The sequence below is a fragment of the Dermacentor silvarum genome, chromosome 1, assembly GCF_013339745.2.
Source record: "Dermacentor silvarum isolate Dsil-2018 chromosome 1, BIME_Dsil_1.4, whole genome shotgun sequence".
In the NCBI taxonomy this organism is placed as follows: Eukaryota; Metazoa; Arthropoda; class Arachnida; order Ixodida; family Ixodidae; genus Dermacentor; species Dermacentor silvarum.
This window is the reverse complement of record NC_051154.1, coordinates 71,300,770-71,318,926: the sequence shown is the minus strand read 5'-3', so window position 1 is coordinate 71,318,926 and position 18,157 is coordinate 71,300,770. Positions and strand designations below refer to the sequence as shown.

Below are 18,157 nucleotides of genomic sequence, written 5' to 3'. Positions count from 1 at the left end.
AGCATAGTCTGCCACTTACGGGTGGACATGGAGACATACAGGGTGTTTCCCGTAACTTGCGCGAAACTTTATAAAATGTGCAAATGCTACGTAGCTGGACAGAACCAAGATAATGTTGTTTGCCGTCGCTTGGAGATACTATTATTATTTTTTGCATTCTGCCTAATTAATTAATCAACTTCTCAATTATTATATTTAGATGGAGAGTGTCAATGAAGAAATCGTAGAGCAACATAAGAAACTCCCGATACAGCTGTCTGTTGCTCAATACGTGCTCCATAAAGGTGTTTTTCGAGCTTTAAAGAAGCCCGGGAATACACGCAAAATTGCCGCGCGACTGACCTCTCCAGGCACTTTGCATGTATTCGCGGGCATCTTTCACGCTCGCAAAAACATCTTTGTGTAGCGCGTATTGAGCAACAGAAAGCTGTATCGGGAGTTTCTCGTGTTGCTCTACAATTTTATCATTGACACTTTTCATCTAAATATAATAATTGAGCAGTTGATTAATTAATTAGGCAGAATGCAAAAAAAAATAATCTGAGAATCTCGAAGCGACAGCAAACAACATTATCTTGGTTCTGTCCAGCTACGTATCATTTGCATATTTGAAACGCTTGGCCAGAATTAAGTGAAACACCATGTATAGTAGAAATAAAGCAGTGACAAAAAAGGATGCCTTGTAATCCATAGCAGTTTCAACAGCGCATCGATAATACTGTAATGTATAGAGTATTATCGATGATAAAGTTATTGTGCAGTGATTACTTTTTCAAGCGTTTTCAAGTTATACATACGGATATACCCAAGGCGGCACTTCATTGTACGTCGGGCATCTAGAGAGTGTTAGTCGGTGCACGGGCCGCACCAGTGCATGAGGACGCATGCGGTGAGCAGTCAGTGCAAAAGGCAGCCTTCGAGCGACCGCGCATGGATGCACCACGTATACAGCAGCTGCACCTTGCACGCCTACGCGGATCACATGCTAAGTACAGCGCGTATATACATATATATTGTTAGCGGAACGCTACAGGCGCCCAGCTCAGCGAATCAAAACGGCGTGGTTTGCGATAAGTTATGTAAAGATGGGCATATATGCGTCAATTCGGCTCCATATCGGCATTTTGTTTAATAATTTTCAAATCGTATATCCAACTATTTCGGGAACCTGTTAGAATTCAGCACGTTCGGTCTCTATATAATGTATCGTTTCGGCCTCAAGGAAAGCCAGAGTTCTGGAACTCCTCGATGCGTATGAGACCTGGAGGGTTTTTGCAGATGCCCTTGCTGATTGCAGTGTGAGCTTTTCAGAAGTAGTTTTATCGGTAATGGTGGAAATGGCATGCATTGTGCCTAACTGCGTCTATCGAAAGACTGCTATTTCTAATTGAGTAGAGGTACAGAGAGAGCGAAATGTGGGGAAGCGCTGGCACACGCCCGCGGCCGATGTGGGCCGCTAAAAACCTTCCTTTGCGCCCCCGATTGTGTAATCAGTGGGAGAGAGAGAGAAACATACTTTAATGAGATCCTGGAGATGTTAGCCTGGCTATTCGCCTGATATGCTACTCCAGGTGCTGGGTGATGGTTATGATATATACAGTAATAAACATTTAGCAGTACATACAGTCACACACATTTTACACTATTTACAAAGTTTCGTTAAAGGCACGTAGCCCGCAAGAACGTTAGCAGCGCTTTCGTGGCGCGTAACGCACAGGTGGCGCTTTGCCATGGGCCGAGAATATGCCGCATTTCCAAGCTCGAGTCCTGTTTAAGGTGTAACGCCGCCTTCAAAGACTGTCTGTCTGACGCGTATAACGGCAGCAGTCATGACAAAGAGCGTATAAATAATCAGTGGGAAGTTAGCCGAACATGTGCACTGCAGTAACGTGCGCATGGCGGAGTATCATATGAACTTTCGGGGCCCAAAATAAAGTAAATAAGATAAAAGTTCAATGCTTTAAATGTGTTACATCCACGATACATAACGCACTTACGTCTACGTGCTGTTTATGTAACTCCAGAGGTTATGCGTCAACGTTTCAAGGACAACCGGAGTCGTATGTGGTGTGCATGCAAAAGACGAGGGAGAGAGAGAGCGACAAAAAGAAAAGACGAGGCAGGCACTGCGTGGTCAGACATTAATTACTCGAAGTAAAGGAAAAACCACGTTTCGTACTTCAAATTTGTCTTTGCGGTATCGGCAAATCCCTCCACCTTTCTCGGTTTACATCACTCTGCGTGGAAACGAGCAGCTGAGGTCCACGAAAAATAAAAGAAAGGTACAAAACGCGTAGTGGGGGTACACTTGCGAAAAAGGACGGGAGAGAGGCACCGAAAGAGCGTCGCGCGAGTGCGTCTTGGCACGTAATGAGGGGATGCGCGGGAATTTAGATGTTCAAAAGCTGCGGACGCGCGAGTGTGCGCGCGCGTTGAGTGCATGGACGGTGGACATCTACGTCCAGGGCCGAGTGGGATCGGCTGTCGCATAGGGGCCGTGGAGGCATGGGGTTGCACTTAAATATTCAACCTCGTCGCGCGGAGCCCCAGCGCGCCCTGTCGAAAAAGTCAAGGCCGCGATCGTCGGCAGCAGTGCACGCGCGGGCAACGCCGCCCAGGAGCGGCGGCGGCGACCGGACGCCAACAAAAGTGAAATCGATTCTCCATCGCTGGCGGGTCCGCACGCACGAGGCAACCCGAGCGCGGGACGGCGATGCAAGACGCCTTGTGCCGCGGCTCCGTACGCCCGCGCTCCCCCTTTCCGGGGAGCGCGGCTGGTTAGCGCCGACGGCGAAAGACGTGCGTGCACGCTGCGCCCGTTGTTTCGCACGAGCGTTTACACGTTCGCACGCGCGCTTTTATTCTTGCGTTTCATCGACTGTCGTCTCCGGAGCCTTAACCCTAACCATCAGCTAATTAGTTCTGCGGAAATCCTCAAGGTGGAGGAAGTTTCGTGGAAGGCAAAGTTGCCAAAGCGAGCCATTTAAAGAGAGATGTCAACGTGCGAAAATGCGTCTGAAGAACCGAAAGAAAAGAAAACCTCGGCAGACTTGTGCGACCTTGCAGAATCACAGCCTAAATTCCATCGAAGCAGAGTTCGTGACTTTGAGAGGCAAAAACGAAGCTTTCGGTTCCAGTAGAACTTTTCCGCCGTGCTAGTGCACCCACCTTACCACCTCCGCGCGGCGAGCCGAGGCACAACTGTTGCGCCGATGCTGCTGGCATTGAATGCGCGACTGCTCAGAATAATAAGTCACCTCAAATGGATACTTTTGACCTTAGAAATATACATGCGAAAGCAGATGCTAAACGCATAGAGTTCCCCTGGCACGTGTGTGAAGTTTAAAACAGAAATGTTGAGCCGTTTGCTTAGAGCAACAAGTTCTAACATTTGGCTGCTCAAAGCGCCGTTTTAAAGGATTGGACAACAGTTTGAAAATATTCTACTGCGCCCTAAATGCTACTACACCCTTGAAGTTTCTGCAAACGTTTTCTCCCAACGCACATTTTACTCCTACCAGGTTTCATCTTGATGTGCACACGCTTGCAAACGCAAACGTTTAGTATCTCGGAGAGCATCGAGGAGAACCAGAATTAACGTAAATTTTATTATTTTCTACGGTTACCCCAAAGCCTCGACAGTGTTCAAATTTCTACCGCAGAAAATGCCCAATGATCCCGATGGCTTCGGAGCATAGGACGCCGTATGGTACTCACCGTAACTCGCTCCTCTATTACATCATTGAGTCTGGCCTGAATTTATATGATGCAGGAAAAGGCTAGCGACATAGAATGTATCTTACTCGACGGAAAAGAAATACAAGGGGAATGTCTAGCAGAAGCGTTCAAAGAACATTTTACTCAGATTGACAACTCATCAGTGAACATGAACACCTGTCGACGCCTGTCAAAGTGGCAGACACCATCTTATTGAGCCCTATGACTACGTCTCCACTAGTCACCGTTTTTCTGCGAATTGGTCGAGGAACAGTAGTACATGTGATATTAACAATTTACAAATCAGGCCTGTGAAGTATGCTGTTGATATTCTAGCTCCAGTGTTAAAGTACATCTACAATATCTGTCTTTCTTCTGGTGTTTTTCCGTGTGAAATGCATATTGCCAAATTACTTGCTATCGTTAAAAAATGAGACATGACACAGATGTGTAATTTAGACCCATTTCAATATTACCTATTTTTTCCAATGGCTTAGAGAAAATTATTGCTTATCGTACAACAGTTGCTGAAAGAAAAACATTGATTTCTGAGTGCCAGTATGCTTTTCGAGAACCACGCGAGTTGCCCTTCTTAAACAAAAATATTTCATTCTGAACAACCTGAAAGAGCATCTTCTAACCCTGGTCGTTTTTGTACATTACAAGAAGGGCCTTTGACAGTATAAATCATGTCCTATTGTAGCAAAAATTAAGTTATTATGGTATACGGGACTTGACTCAATTACTGTTGACTTAATTACATCTTACTTGAAACACAGAAAGCAGCTAGTGCAACTTGACACTGTATCACGAGTCTGGCCAGTTAAGCTTGGCGTTCCACGAGGTAGCAGCGTAGGTCCCTACGTAAACGACTTAGTTAATGTTGATCCTAACACAAAATATGTTATCTATGCTGATGACATTACTTTTCTACATAAATCAATCGACGCACTTAACCTTGTTCAACAGCCAACGTTGTTCCAAGTAAAGTGCGCGACTGTTATATTGAAAACGGCGTTAATACTATACATAACGCAAATAAAACTAAGTCAGTGCTTATAAAAGTAAGAAAAATACGTTAGAAACAGCTTTACTATTAGAGGGCTCAAAAATAGATCAATACGTTAGGCGCTTTTTTTTATGAACAGTACGTGTGAACCCATTACGACTACTTCTCCGGAAAACTGTCCCAAGTCGTGGGCGCAGTGTACTGCCTTAGACATCTTCCACAGAATATAAATTACCGATTTACGACGTCTTATTTTTAAGTCATTTAAACTACTGCTGTCTTGTTTGGGGCACGGCATCGAAAATTAATACACACTGTGCCTCTATCCTGCAGAAAATAAGAGATACGCTTGATATATAATAAGCCTACGACGCTCCAACTTGGTCCCTGTTTAAAGCAATTGACCTACTTAGATTTCAAGATTTGTTTCAACCCCGTTTGGCACTGACATATCGCATGGAACTCAATTACGTGGTAAACAATATTCGAAGTATAGCCGGCTCGCACAGACAGCTTGCAGCTTATGACACGAGATCACCTGAACAATGGAAAGTTCCGCATTCAAGAACTAATTACGGTCTGCAAATCCTTCGACATACGATTCCGATTTTAGTCAATAACCTTGCCTTACAAAATATACAGGGTGTTTCAGCGAACACTTTCAAAAATTCTTAAAAGTTACCTGTGGCAGATAGAACAATTCTAGTTGATGAGCTGGTCTACTCGAAGAGGCGGACATTACTTGCACAAGAAATTGAAAAGCATAAGCAAATAATTAACAGAAATTCACTAATTAGGTTTTAAACTAATTACCTGATGGTAATTAGTTTTAAAATATTGCAATTTACAAATTGTTGCCGGGGAGTTCGCAAGGCGGATCCACTTGGAACGAATTCTCGGGATGACGCCAGTTTCGAGATATTAATTCCCGAACTTTGGCGTTCCAGTTAGTTTCTTAACAAAACGTCGCTTTATGCATTAAAGCACAAAATTAACTGGAACGCCAATGCATTTCTCCGCAAAGTTCGGGAATTAATATCTCGAAACTGGTGTCATCCCGAGAATTCGTTCCAAGTGGATCCGCCTTGCGAACTCCACGGCTACAATTTGTAAATTGCAATATGGGCCATCAGGTAATTAGGTAAAAACTTAATTAGTGAATTTTTGTTATTCGATTATGCATTTCGATTTCTTGTGCAAGTAATGTCCGCCTCTTCGAGTAGACCAGCTCATGAACTAGAAGTGGGTTATTTGCCACAGCCAACCTTAAATAAATTTTGAAAGTGTTCGCTGAAACACGCTGTATGTCTACTGTTCATATTCAGCCTACAAAACTACTTCCAGTCAAAATAATTTTTTTGATTTTTTATATTACCTTTATGCATGTACTTTCGGGTATATGAACGCTCGCCCAGTTTGTGTTGTACTGTCATTATTGCATCCGTGTTATATTTTTTGCACCATGTTGTACTATAAATCCCGTATAACTAATTAATAATGCTTCTGTACAATTTTTTTTAATTCCTAGAGCACACTGATTACATTTTTTTTAAGTTCACTATTTCTCTCTGATCTGAATACAGACAAGTTTGTGAACTGATGTCTATTTCTTTATTTTATTTTCTTCTTCAAGTGTGCGCCCGCTGTCTTCTGTTGTCTTAGATGGGTTTTTGGGCCAATGAAGTTGCCTGCGAGCAACGTTTACCCAGAACCCCACCATATAATTCCTTTGAAATTAATGAGAAATAAAGGCATACATTCATATATCGCGCAGAAGACAAACTCGAAACCATTATTTGAATAAATAAGTTTACATCACCATCCTGCACGTTCCTTTCAAGACAGGCTTTATTTCCACCAAGTGTAATATTATGCACCTCATAGTCCTCAAACGACGCACTGCTGAATACCACATACAGCGCAATTAGCGTGACTTCGGTAATTTTCCACAGCGCGCCTAATTACACATACGTAACAGTTGGCACGCCCAAGATCTCCTCTAAATTTAATTTCGCTAGATCTAATCGTTATCTCAATACTCGCCGACATTTGCAGTAGACTTTTGGAGCTGATATTCTCCATCGCACCCAGTCGCCATAAAAGCTTCGCTGTAAAAGGCGCGCAGCTTGTGACGAGTAGTTTTCAGGGGAGACCTGCATGATTGTTAGCTGGCGCCCGGCGCGTCGTCTCTCCGGGCGTTCCGTCCTCACTGGCGGCCAAAGGGCGACTGCTGGCCCAATCTTTCGGCCTGATTGCGCGTATTTCCAGCGCTGCCGCATGGCGGCCCATTAAGGGAAGCGCTCTCCCGCTGAGCCCCTAATGGAACAAGAACAACAGGGACTCTCCGGGGACAGAAGCTGAGATGCGTTAATGCAGACACACTGGACGCGAAGTGGCCGAGGCTTATCGGTTGCGAGCAAACAAAATAAGCGACTCTCTGTTCCAAGTGACGCAGTGGTGCTGGCTTATTGGCTGGCACTCGCCAGCAACACCGGCTAAGAAATGAAACACAAACCGAACAAATGCGTTCATTGTCACTCCCAGCAGACCGCCATGAGCACTGTGGTAGAACGATTGGTAGTTAAATGACGCTCCTTCGATGCAGCGCGAAAATTCTCACCTTCACCGTGCTCCCACGGTACTTCCAGGGACGTTCAATGAGAAGGTTACTGAAACTTTTAATTAACATTCTTTTTTTTTTTTTGGCAGGAAGTGTAGGTATGTCCACCGTGAGAAAATTGCGTCCCCCCCCCCCCCCCCGTTTCGCCTTTCTGCGGCCCCCTCGGGTGCTTCCATAATATCGTTTGCAAATGCCGAGGGCACCAAGTGTTCCAAGAGACGGATGTCGCATGCAGGCGCGACGGAGCGGGTGGCCTGCCGGACCCGATGTCGACCGCACCCAACGGCTCGGTGGCCAGCTGGACGCGCGACGAGGACCCCGGCTCGGGCCAGAGCGCGGCCGTGCGGCTCACGCTGCTCTCGTGCGTGTCGGCGGCGGGCTCGCTGGGCGGTGTGTTCGTCATCAGCGCGGTGATCGTGATGGAGCCGCTTCGCACTCGCGGCAACGCTTTCCTCGTGTCGTCGGCGCTGGCGCACCTGCTAGTGTCGGCGCTGCTGCTGCCGTCCACGTGTGTGGCCATCCTGGCGGGCGTGACGCGCGACCCGGGCCTGTGCCACTTCCAGTGGGCCCTGCTCGTGGTGTGCCTGGTGGCCAGCCTGCTCTCGTTCGCCTGCCTGGCTGCCAGCCAGGGGCTGGCGCTGCGCTGCTCGCGCGGCGCCGTGCTCGCCGCGGCGCTCGCCAGCTGGGCCGTGGCCGCCACAGTGGCGCTGGGTCAGCGTGGCCTCGGACTGGGACCGACGTTCTGTGGTGGCGCGCCCGTGGCCAGCAACGTGCCGCTGCAGGCGGCCGTGGCGGCGCTCTGCATTCTGGTGCCCGTGCTGCTCACCGTGCTAGGCTTTGGCGTGGCGCTGGCGCGCGCGCGGCGCCACGAGCCCGACGGGGCGGCGCTCGAGCTGCTCAAGAGCCACGTGGCCGTGTACCTGCTCACGCTGGCCATGTGGGTGCCCGGCGTGGCGCTGGCCGCCGTGTCGCTCAGCCGCCAGGTGCCGCCGCACCTGGTCGACGTGGCGTGGTGGCTGGCGCTGTCGCACTCCTGCCTCTACAGCTACGTGTACGCCGCCACGCACCGGACGTTCCGTGTGGCCTTCAACAAGCTCTTCTTCTACTGCTGCTGCAAGAGCCACGTAACCTTCTCAAGGCCCTCGCGTGAGCAGCGCATTGGGCCGCAGGGCTCCGGCGTCGGCCTCCGGGTTCACATTATTCCCGCCATGAACATTTACTCGGCCAAAAAGGACTCTAGCCAGGCGGCCGTCAAGCACTGCGTCCAGGGGAAAGGTCTGCACTGCAGCTACGACCTCTAGCTGCGGGCGGCCTCCCTCCTCCTACTCCTCTCAGTGTGGTGCTACGGCGCTGACCGCCGCAGGTCTTCGCAGAGAACCCATTCAAAGCTCTTCTTCTCAGCTGTCGGCGCAAACGGGGACATTATCTGTCTGTGCTATATGTGTTTTCAGTATTCCTATACGTGTCATCGGCAAGTGAGCGCCGCGGAAGCATTTGTCGTGTAAGCATATATCTAACGGTCCAGACTTATGTGTCAGTGGAGAAGTGTACTTACGTTCTTTGCGAGTCTTTTTTCCATCCCCGTCCTATTGAATGTTGAGAAATTTCTGTGTTCCACGAGTCAAGTTATGTGTGCTTTTGTCCTTAGATGCAGGATAAGAAAACTCGTGGATGCGGGGGAAAAATGATGATGAATACGGGCACGTAGACTTAATATTGTTTTCCGATGATCGCAATGCCCTAATTAAAGAAAGACACCTCCAGCAACACTATTTATATTCTTGCTTGTACAGAAGACACACTGACTGTCAGAACAGAGTAACGTCAGCTGCTGCTTTCGTCGCCAGCTGTTGACAGCAGAACAGAGAAGTCTGAAATTTGGATAATACATAAACTCAATCTAGTATTTGTAATGCAAGAAACTAGGAAAACAATGCCTGGACAACAAAGTATGTCATGTCTTATATTGCACTTACTAATGAAAAAATATTGAAATATGTTTACGCATACATTCCCACATAAAGCGTGAACTCGCTTATATCTGACATTGTCAGATTTAAAACATTGTTAATGCGTTCATTACTCCAGTTTCGGGGAAGCGCTGTTACTCCTTGAACCATGGACCCCATGTACTCTATGTGTAATCCTAGGGACACAACGTTAAATCACCAGCATTGGTAACCATTCTGAGCAGCAACAAGGCATTTCAGGCACGCTATAGCTGCGCCTTATAGAAGTCTGTTAATATCTGAACGAAAAATTTGCGACGAAGGAACAGAATCAAATATTTATGTATATCCGTTTCGTAGATGGCTTTATTTTTTAAGATGAGCGAGTGAGAGCAACCACGAAGAAGCATTGCCGTGCTCAAGCTAGACTATTTTTGTTCGGAGTGACGCGTCGGCGCACATACTCAGATTTTTGCTATTAAAAGAAATCATTTTTGTAGTTGTTGCATCCTATTGCCAAAGCAGGCGTCGGGCTTACTAATATTCAGCAGTGCTTTCCGTGGCGACTACCAGACAAATGGCCTTCAGGTACAAATGGCTGAGGCTCTTAGACGTCTACTTTATTGCAAAATTTTGCAGTCAGTTGCATTTAAACGATTCACGGCACTTAAAAGCATTGCCCAAGAGCCGCGATACGGGCTCTATTTTTGAACAAAGCGTTCCCTCTATCCCTCGGCCGTGACACAGTATTGCTGCTTACTCGTAGGTGTACTTGCAACAAGCTTCGACTGAAATGTCCGCCGTGTAGACATCGAAGCGGTCCCTTTGTTGACCACGATTATCGGTGAGAAGCCGCAACCACAGTGCCAAACTATTTCACCAAATGAGTAGTGCTTAGGCTTAGAACAATGAAATATGAATCTTACTTAAAAAGCCCGAAATTTCAAAGTGAACACTGACATAAGAACTACAGTAAGCTTGAAAACGTACCAAAAAAAAGCCAATGAAGTGCCTGCTATCACTATAGGACGGTTCGATAGATGGTCAAACAAGCTTCGCATCGACACCACTCGATCACTTAGCCAACAGCTGGCGTATTCAACGAGGAGACGCAATTGCAGGTTACTTTTGCTATCAAACTCCTTTTCTGTTCTTAATATATTTTTGGCAAGAATTAATTTCATTCTTGCTAAGAATGAGGGCATCGTTGTCGTTCCAAAAGAAATTAGCGAATTATTCTCCTCGCGCTGAATAAACGACTTATTGGATTTCGATTAAAGTTGGAGATTATGTGTACACGAGACAGTTATTATCAACCGATTCTTTTGGCATGTCTGTGCTCCCGTGGTATCATTTTCTTTTCATTTTTTTTTTTTTTGCTTTCAATCAAGAACGCCGATCCAAGCAGATATGGGACCGCACACCAGGACTGCAATCAGTTAAATTTCTACCGAACCGAAAAAAAAAAAAGATATGAGGATCAAACCTGCGAGGTTTGTGCATAAAATTTTGAACATAAATCACTAGGAATGAAAGTAACCTTTCTGTTTCTCTCCTACATAGACGCCTAAGGAAAATGCGCGCTCAGTCAATTTATGCTGAGGACCATTGTGGAAGGACCTCAGTGCAGGCGTAAAGCAGCGATTTTTCGCGTCTATATTTAGTACTATGATTAACACGGACACGATAGCCGTGCTCGAAAATTGAATGCTTTTGGCATGTCTCAACACGCGATGTCGTTTCGAGTCTCCAGGAAAGAATACCGTTGCCGTCTATCGGGGACATTGCTTGGAAGGCTTAGCGTCATCAGGACGTGTGAACATCTATCTCATCGCTGTACGTGCAGGGCACACAACCTAATGTTTTTGAACGCTGATTAAAATTCAGCCTCACAATTTTCGGTACCGCTGAGTTTCTTTAAGCGGTTTGCTGCCACGCTACTTAAGTAAGTTCTTTTGCTTGGCAATATCTTAATTTATATTACAAGAAGTTAATCTCGCTGCGGTTCGTTTATCCTTTAGAATGTATTTATACGTCACAATGACTGTTTTTACTCATAAACCGCTATACATTGGGTGACCCAGAAAACAAAAGAGTATTCTTCTTTAAAAGTTGACAATATTTTCCACAATAAGGTGCTTTTAGGGATGTACTTACACTCCGCAGCAGGCACGAAAGTAATGATATGACGTAATCGGGATAAATATTATATGGTGACCTAACGCGATGCAGCGCGGTTGACTTGCTTGCTTTTTTTTTTTTTATCAATAGCAATCGCGCACCCGAATCTCAAAGAAGGCTGCAATCATTGGTCACATAACGGAGAAAAGTTGCACAAAAATATTGACGTTCATGAGGTGCAAACATTTGCACACTTATAACGAATTATTTAAATTTTGAAACGCAATTAAGACAAGGGGGTTATAGGCAAGCATGGCGTACTTAGAGTTAGCAGTTTTATGCTTTACTACATATATGGTCGTCAATGCCCCACTGCACGTTAAATCAGGCATTTTGTAAGAATACCTAGTATACATCCCGTCTTCACATGAAGTTTCTCTAGAGTCTTCGTCATGCATATCAAACCGAAAGCGTTTCGCGCACGCGTTGTTATGTCGCACGCGACATACTCGTCCTTATAATCCTGACAGGCGAGTTCGAGCGTCAGCCAAAGTCTGACACTTGTGCTCGAAAGCGGAGATCAGGGCACCGAAAAACTCCGTCAGTGTTCAGCCACGATGCATGCTTCTTGTCCGTCACAGCCTATTGCTTGTGGGTATCTAGGCGTGCGCGGTATATACATCATTTGCTTGGCGGTTACCTAAGTTATCATTTACGTAGTGATAGCATGGGGTGAAAGATTAAATGCCCAAGTCGTGTTTTCATCTCTGTAAAATTAAGTATTTCATGCCCAGGGAGTGTTGAGGGATGGCGTCGTCCGGAAGGTCGCAGGTGAAATGATAGCAGCTTCTTTAATGGTTCAGAGTTTGTTTCTAACACTCTTCTAAGCTTCGGGACCATGAACAGATGGATCTTCACAGCAACATTATACTTTAAAAAAGGAACTAAAAAAAGACTCACCTTGCGACAAAAACACTGGTACGTTACTGATTCTTTGCTATCGAAACGTAAGAATTAGATACTGATTTCAGGTTCATGATTACTTCTAGGTGTGTTGTACGTTACAATGCAGAAATGATTTCCGACCTGGTAGATCTGGAGGATATGGTGTCTAGCGCTTCCTGAAAAGTCGTCTGCAACTTTGTGCTCCAAACGCTTTTCGCAGACGTAGTATAGATGCGACGTATTTGGCCTGCTGTTCGCGTTGTCTCTCCTTGTCGTAATTTCGTGAAAAGCCATAGACGGCTGACATAACATTAATTTGAACGCGTATATATATATATATATATATATATATATATATATATATATATGCACTGTGCAAAGCGCTTCCTATGAAAGCGCTTTTTCCTAGCGTTATACATATGGCGTAATTAAATATAGTGCACCACGGTGTTGCTGCAGTTTGTATGTTTGTGCTAAGCACAGTAATTTAGCAGTAGCTTTGCCCTTTCTTTCCCCCCTTGTCTGCACTGTGGTTCTTCCATAGACACCTACGTACAGGTTTGGTGTACTCATTACTTTATTCATTTCTCCTTTTTAGAGAGGCAAGATAGTTGCAAATGTTGTTGGACCGAACTCGGAATGGCTGCTTTCGTTTTGGATTCGGCCCGGCCCTCGGTCTGTGCTTATAGTTCACTTTAATGACGGCTCCAAAATCCACGCATTGTGCACTTCCGATCCAGGAGCAGATCACGGTTCAGTGCCACCTGTCGATTCTTTTCGAGTTCGGTCCTCTTAGCACGAGCTTACACAAAAACCGCGTGAGCAGCAGTGAGAAAGGGGCCGTTTCTCGTCAGGCATGCCACCGCAGCTTCGCCTCTGGGTCGCGAGACCATTTCGCCTCGCGCTCGCAAACACCGAGAGACCGTCCTTGAGACTCGCACGCGTCGCCACTGGACGAGAAGAGAGGCCTCAGTACATCTCGCCATTTGGTCCAGGCACCAGCTACGTCACACGCACGCACGCTCCAGATGAAAGAAGGGGGAGGGGCGGAGCCGCTAATGCGCACCCCGTTTCACACACAAAATTACACGCACATGCACGAGTTCAAGCCTCATCACACACTGTCCCAGCTTAGTGTCACACACACACACGCCGTACACGGACACACACACGCAGTGATTTATCGCCGTCCACCAGTGCGCCTTTCGAAGAAAGAGGGAAGGAAATCTCACATAGGTTGTGGATTACTTGCTTTCCTAAGTACGGGCAGCGTTCTAAACGAAAGCAGTGTGCGCTTTTACAGCGCCCCGGTTAGAAGATTTACGATTCCTTCCACCATGACTAGCGTTTAGAAAGCGCGTAGGGAATAGATTTAGCCTTCGCTTTATTCGTGCGGTTGAGTCAACGGGCAAGGCGTTGTAAAATGTTGCTGCAGCTGCCGCAACCGTTAAAGTATTAAACTGTGCTTCAACAACCCCGCATTGGTTCGCCGCTAATGTGGTAAAGAAAAAGAACAGCATCTTTACGCGCACACGTTCTTTTCCTTTTCATTAATAGTTTTATTTTTTTTTTTACTCGGCACACACCCTACACGATACATTACTTGATCACGCGCACGATAAACATTCATTAAAAGTTGTTCACACAATTTCCTGCAGGTCGATCGCGAAGGTAACTCTGCGGTGTTCAAACCCTATATAACTTTTGCCACACAAAACAGATAACACACAGTATTACCATATGTCTAATAAGAACATACAAAACCTTCGCCAAGGCTTTTCGAAGTATCGCTGCGTCGATGATACTGCATTAGCCGTGTTATATATTGACAAACCTATCTTAGAGACCATAGAATAACCGTGTGTGTATTCGAAGACTAGAATGAGGACACTGCAGGGGATTTCATTATCTTGGTAGTGTATATTGCGCAGCCAATTAACGTGCTTGTAAAGCGCAATGAAGGAATAAAACCTGACATTAAAATGGCCGACATTTCAGTCGGCATATATAAACCATTTACATTTGGCGTGAAAATATCAACTAGTATGAAACGAATGGGCCAATTCAAGGGGGAAGAAATAAGAAGACACCATATCACAACCTCTTGTGCGTCAGGTTGTTTTACGCCGTTAGCAACAGACTACTTCGAGTAGTAATGCATGCGGTGAATTGAGTTTTTCAAAGGCAAGAAGTGAATGGTGGAAGGCGACCTTGTGCAGAAAGGAAAAAAAAATAACATGTTCGGTCGCTCGCTAGTTTTATCGAAGTGGTATAAATTGAAGGGAGCGGTTAAAGAACTAACTATAAACGCTTTAGTATTGCAGAAGTACGACATTCGCAGAGTTCCCATTTACCCACCCCAGCGTATGTTCCCCAGCGCTCGGCAAAGAGCGAAAGTTTTGCAGACTGCGAGTGAAACAGTGTACAAACAGTGTCGCCAGTATGATGCCCAGAAACGGTTGTTGTTTGTATACTCTGTAGCATGTTGTCCATATTTTTTGTCGACTTATACAAGTACGCGTGTGCTCATGTTTGTGGACGTTTCGCATATACATGCTGCTCTTACAGATTGCAATTTGTTCTGTACTGTATGTATCGCTTCGCTTCAATTGCCTTCTCCGTGGACTTTGGGTTGATTTCGTTGCGTGTATGTTCGTGCGTATGTGTTCGTAGCAAGAAGGTCATGTGCATCAGAGCATGCGGTAAGGTGTTTTAGCACCGGAGAAAAAAAAAAGAAGTGCTGCCGGTGAACGCGAACGGTCTTTCACAAACGCATCGCTCTGCCCGTCCGGGCACGTGCCTGGATAGCTGGCCTCAAATTCCGCGCAGGCAACGCCCAAGTTCGAACGACTCGCCCCCGACGCTTTGTTTCAGAAGCTTCGCCACAGCCCCATGCCTCCGACGCGGCGGGGCTCCTTGGTTACGCTGCGCACGCACTGGACGCAGTCTGCGCCCAGGGGCGTCGCCAGGGCAGCAGGGACGGCGCAGGCGGTTTCGAAACTTAGGTTGCAGAGCATGACCGCGTTTGCGATGCATCCGCCACCGAAGATCGTAGCTTCCGCTCTCGTGTCATACCTTTCTAGCTTCACGAGCTTTCACCGTGGAAAGGTGAAACCACTTCTTTCGGGAACTCCGTCGCGAACACGGAACAGTGTCGTGGGTTTGGCCTGCCGTGGCTTTAGGTGCAGTCACCTTGAGGCCCAGGCGAAACGGGGCACGCCGTCACGCCTCCCGGCAGCCGACACGGAGGATCGGGCGCGAGTACTCATCCGATTGACTGCCACGAGCAACTGAGAGTCGGGTGCCGGGTGTGGAAAGGATTATCCTTGGGGGGAAAAAAAGCGAGCGCGCGAAGCGGCTCCGGCAGTGACATGCTGCTGCAAGCGCGCCCGCGCACCGTCTGTTGTACTCTATACTCTACCTACATGTGCATTTCACGTGGCCGACCGGACGGACTGCAGAGCGACAGGATATTTTTCAACAGGAGGTGGTGCCCACCCATTCGGCGGTCAACGTGCTTTTGTCAGTGTGTTGTTACATCGGTACGTTTTACAAGCCTTTTACGAAATTGTGCACTGCTTGTGTGTACATGATAATAAAAATGTTGCCGGTATCTTTGTAAAGGCTGTTGTTGTTGCTTCTTAGGTGAAAATAAAATAAATACTGGAAAGGATGGCGAGCGATAGCCTGCTATTCCAGACGAACCCCTTTTCTTATCTGTAGTAAGTATGCACTGCATCGCCGAGAACACTCCGCATCGCACGCATTAATACACACAAAATTTCGTAGTGCAGTTCGTCGCCTGATCGAAGCTGCCTAAAACGTGCAGATGAGTCGTTGCCCCCTCATAACCAGCTAAGTGTGGTATTTTGTGTACGAATTGTACCATGCATGGTTATCCACAAGTGAGCACTGCACGGCGTCTCCGAATTCGTTGCGCCCCATCAGGCTCAAATTAGGTTGGCCAAAGAGACTCGAAACTCCGTAAAAGAAAGTTCTGGGTGGTGTTTCCACGAACGTCAGTGCGGAAGAGAAACAGCGCTAATGAATTTGTAGCTTTGTAATAAGGATGGTAGCTGTCCAGAATCTCCGATCAAATTGGACTTCCGAAACAATTGGCGTCCTGTATAAACTTAGCCTATAACAGCGAAACTGAGAAGGTCCTTGTTTATTCTTAATCTACCAAACAGGCCATTACGACATTGTCCGCAACGACAATTAGAACAGCAATATTTTGTGGAAAAACAAAGACTTGTTGCTGTCCCTCCGGATTTCAAGAGGAGAGACTATACCAGGGCCAAACTTGCACTCAGGTGGCAGGGCGCCAAGACAAGCAACGAACGAAATAACTACGGCAGAAATTTAACGAGACGTTATTCTGATATGATGCTACTGAGCCACGTAATGCGTTGTTGCCGCGTTTCACTGGTCTTCGATGCACAGCAGGTGCAGGATGTTCCGTCAGCCACGAGCTCCACTATTCGCCTTTCACTTGCCCATGACAGCCGCCGCTGTATAAGGCGGGAAAGTATAATAGGCGCAATAGCAGGCCTACATTAAAGGTCATAGTATAGAAAGCGGTTATAAAGCGGTTATGTAGTGGATATAGTAATCGGCACGTTAACCGACTAATTTCAGAGCCCTACAGGAGCAACACTGCCTTAAAGCTTGCTGCTGGGCGTGATGTTTGTGAAAGGCTATTTTGGAATCACACGAACCGCCCGCAGATACCTGCCATGCGAACGCTGTCCATGCAGCGTTTGTCTGTGCCGCGGCTATGCCGGAGTGCATGGAGACAAATAATGACCTTATTTCATAGCGATAACCTGATAGCTGCCTACCATGTCTTTCCCCTGCTCACACCAAAGTTTTCCCCCAAATTTCCTATAGCGACCGCTATGGACCGCCTTGTGCGTTTCGTTTTGCAATAGGCGATATTTGAGCGATGACGCCTTTAGGTGGCGCTAGATGCGCCTTTTAACACAGAATTATTACATAAAAAGAAACGTAAGAATAACTCGGCATTGGACAAAGGAAAGGCCATATAATAAAAAAGTAACATAAAAGCAGAGTCTTTTAATGTAGAGTCTTAAAGGACTCTGATAAAACACTCAAAGGTAATGTAAGCACCAGCGCAAAAGATAGGATAAGCGAGTGGCAAACATATATAAACAGAGCGCGCGCGTGTGTGTGTGTGTGTGTGTGTGTGTGTGTGTGTGTGTGTGTGTGTGTGTGTGTGTGTGTGTGTGTGTGTGTGGGTGGTGTGTGTGTGTGTGTGTGCGTGTGGTGTGTGTGTGTGGTGGGTGTGTGTGTGTGTGCGTGTGTGTTGTGTGTGTGTGTGTGTGTGTGTGTGTGTGTGTGTGTGTGTGTGGTGTGTGTGTGTGTGTGTGTGTGTGTGTGTGGTGTGTGTGGTGTGTGTGTGTGTGTGTGTGTGGTGTGTGTGTGTGTGTGTGTGTGTGTGTGTGTGTGTGTGTGTGTGTGTGTGTGTGGGTGTGTGTGTGTGTGTGTGTGTGTGTGTGTGTGTGTGTGTGTGTGTGTGTGTTGTGTGTGTGTGTGTGTTGTGTGTGTGTGGTGTGTGTGTGTGTGTGTGTGGTGTGTGTGTGTGTGTGTGTGTGTTAGCTCGGATACAGACCTAGAGTCACATCACGTCACTTAAGAACATAAACGAGATATCACCCTCTCCTCTTCCTCCCCCCCCCCCCCTCAAAAATTTAACTTCGAATCAAAAACAAGTACACTAACGTTCATGATTAGGTTGCGCCGAGTTTTACACTGGCAAAAAAAAATAGCAGAGAA

General features: G+C 46.6%; 1 protein-coding gene across 11 annotated transcripts in view; it reads left to right on the top strand.

The window, feature by feature from the left end:
- The window catches only part of LOC119465417 (uncharacterized), a 67,595-nt gene extending 51,611 nt beyond the window's left edge, over nt 1–15,984 (top strand). For all 11 annotated transcript variants that reach the window (XM_049669336.1, XM_049669332.1, XM_049669351.1 and 8 more), the window contains one exon: nt 7,582–15,984. In XM_049669336.1, coding sequence (XP_049525293.1) covers nt 7,582–8,647 — 1,066 coding nt within the window. In that variant the 3' untranslated portion in view covers nt 8,648–15,984. The remainder of the gene's footprint in view (nt 1–7,581) is intronic.
- The last annotated feature ends 2,173 nt before the right edge of the window (nt 15,985–18,157 follow it).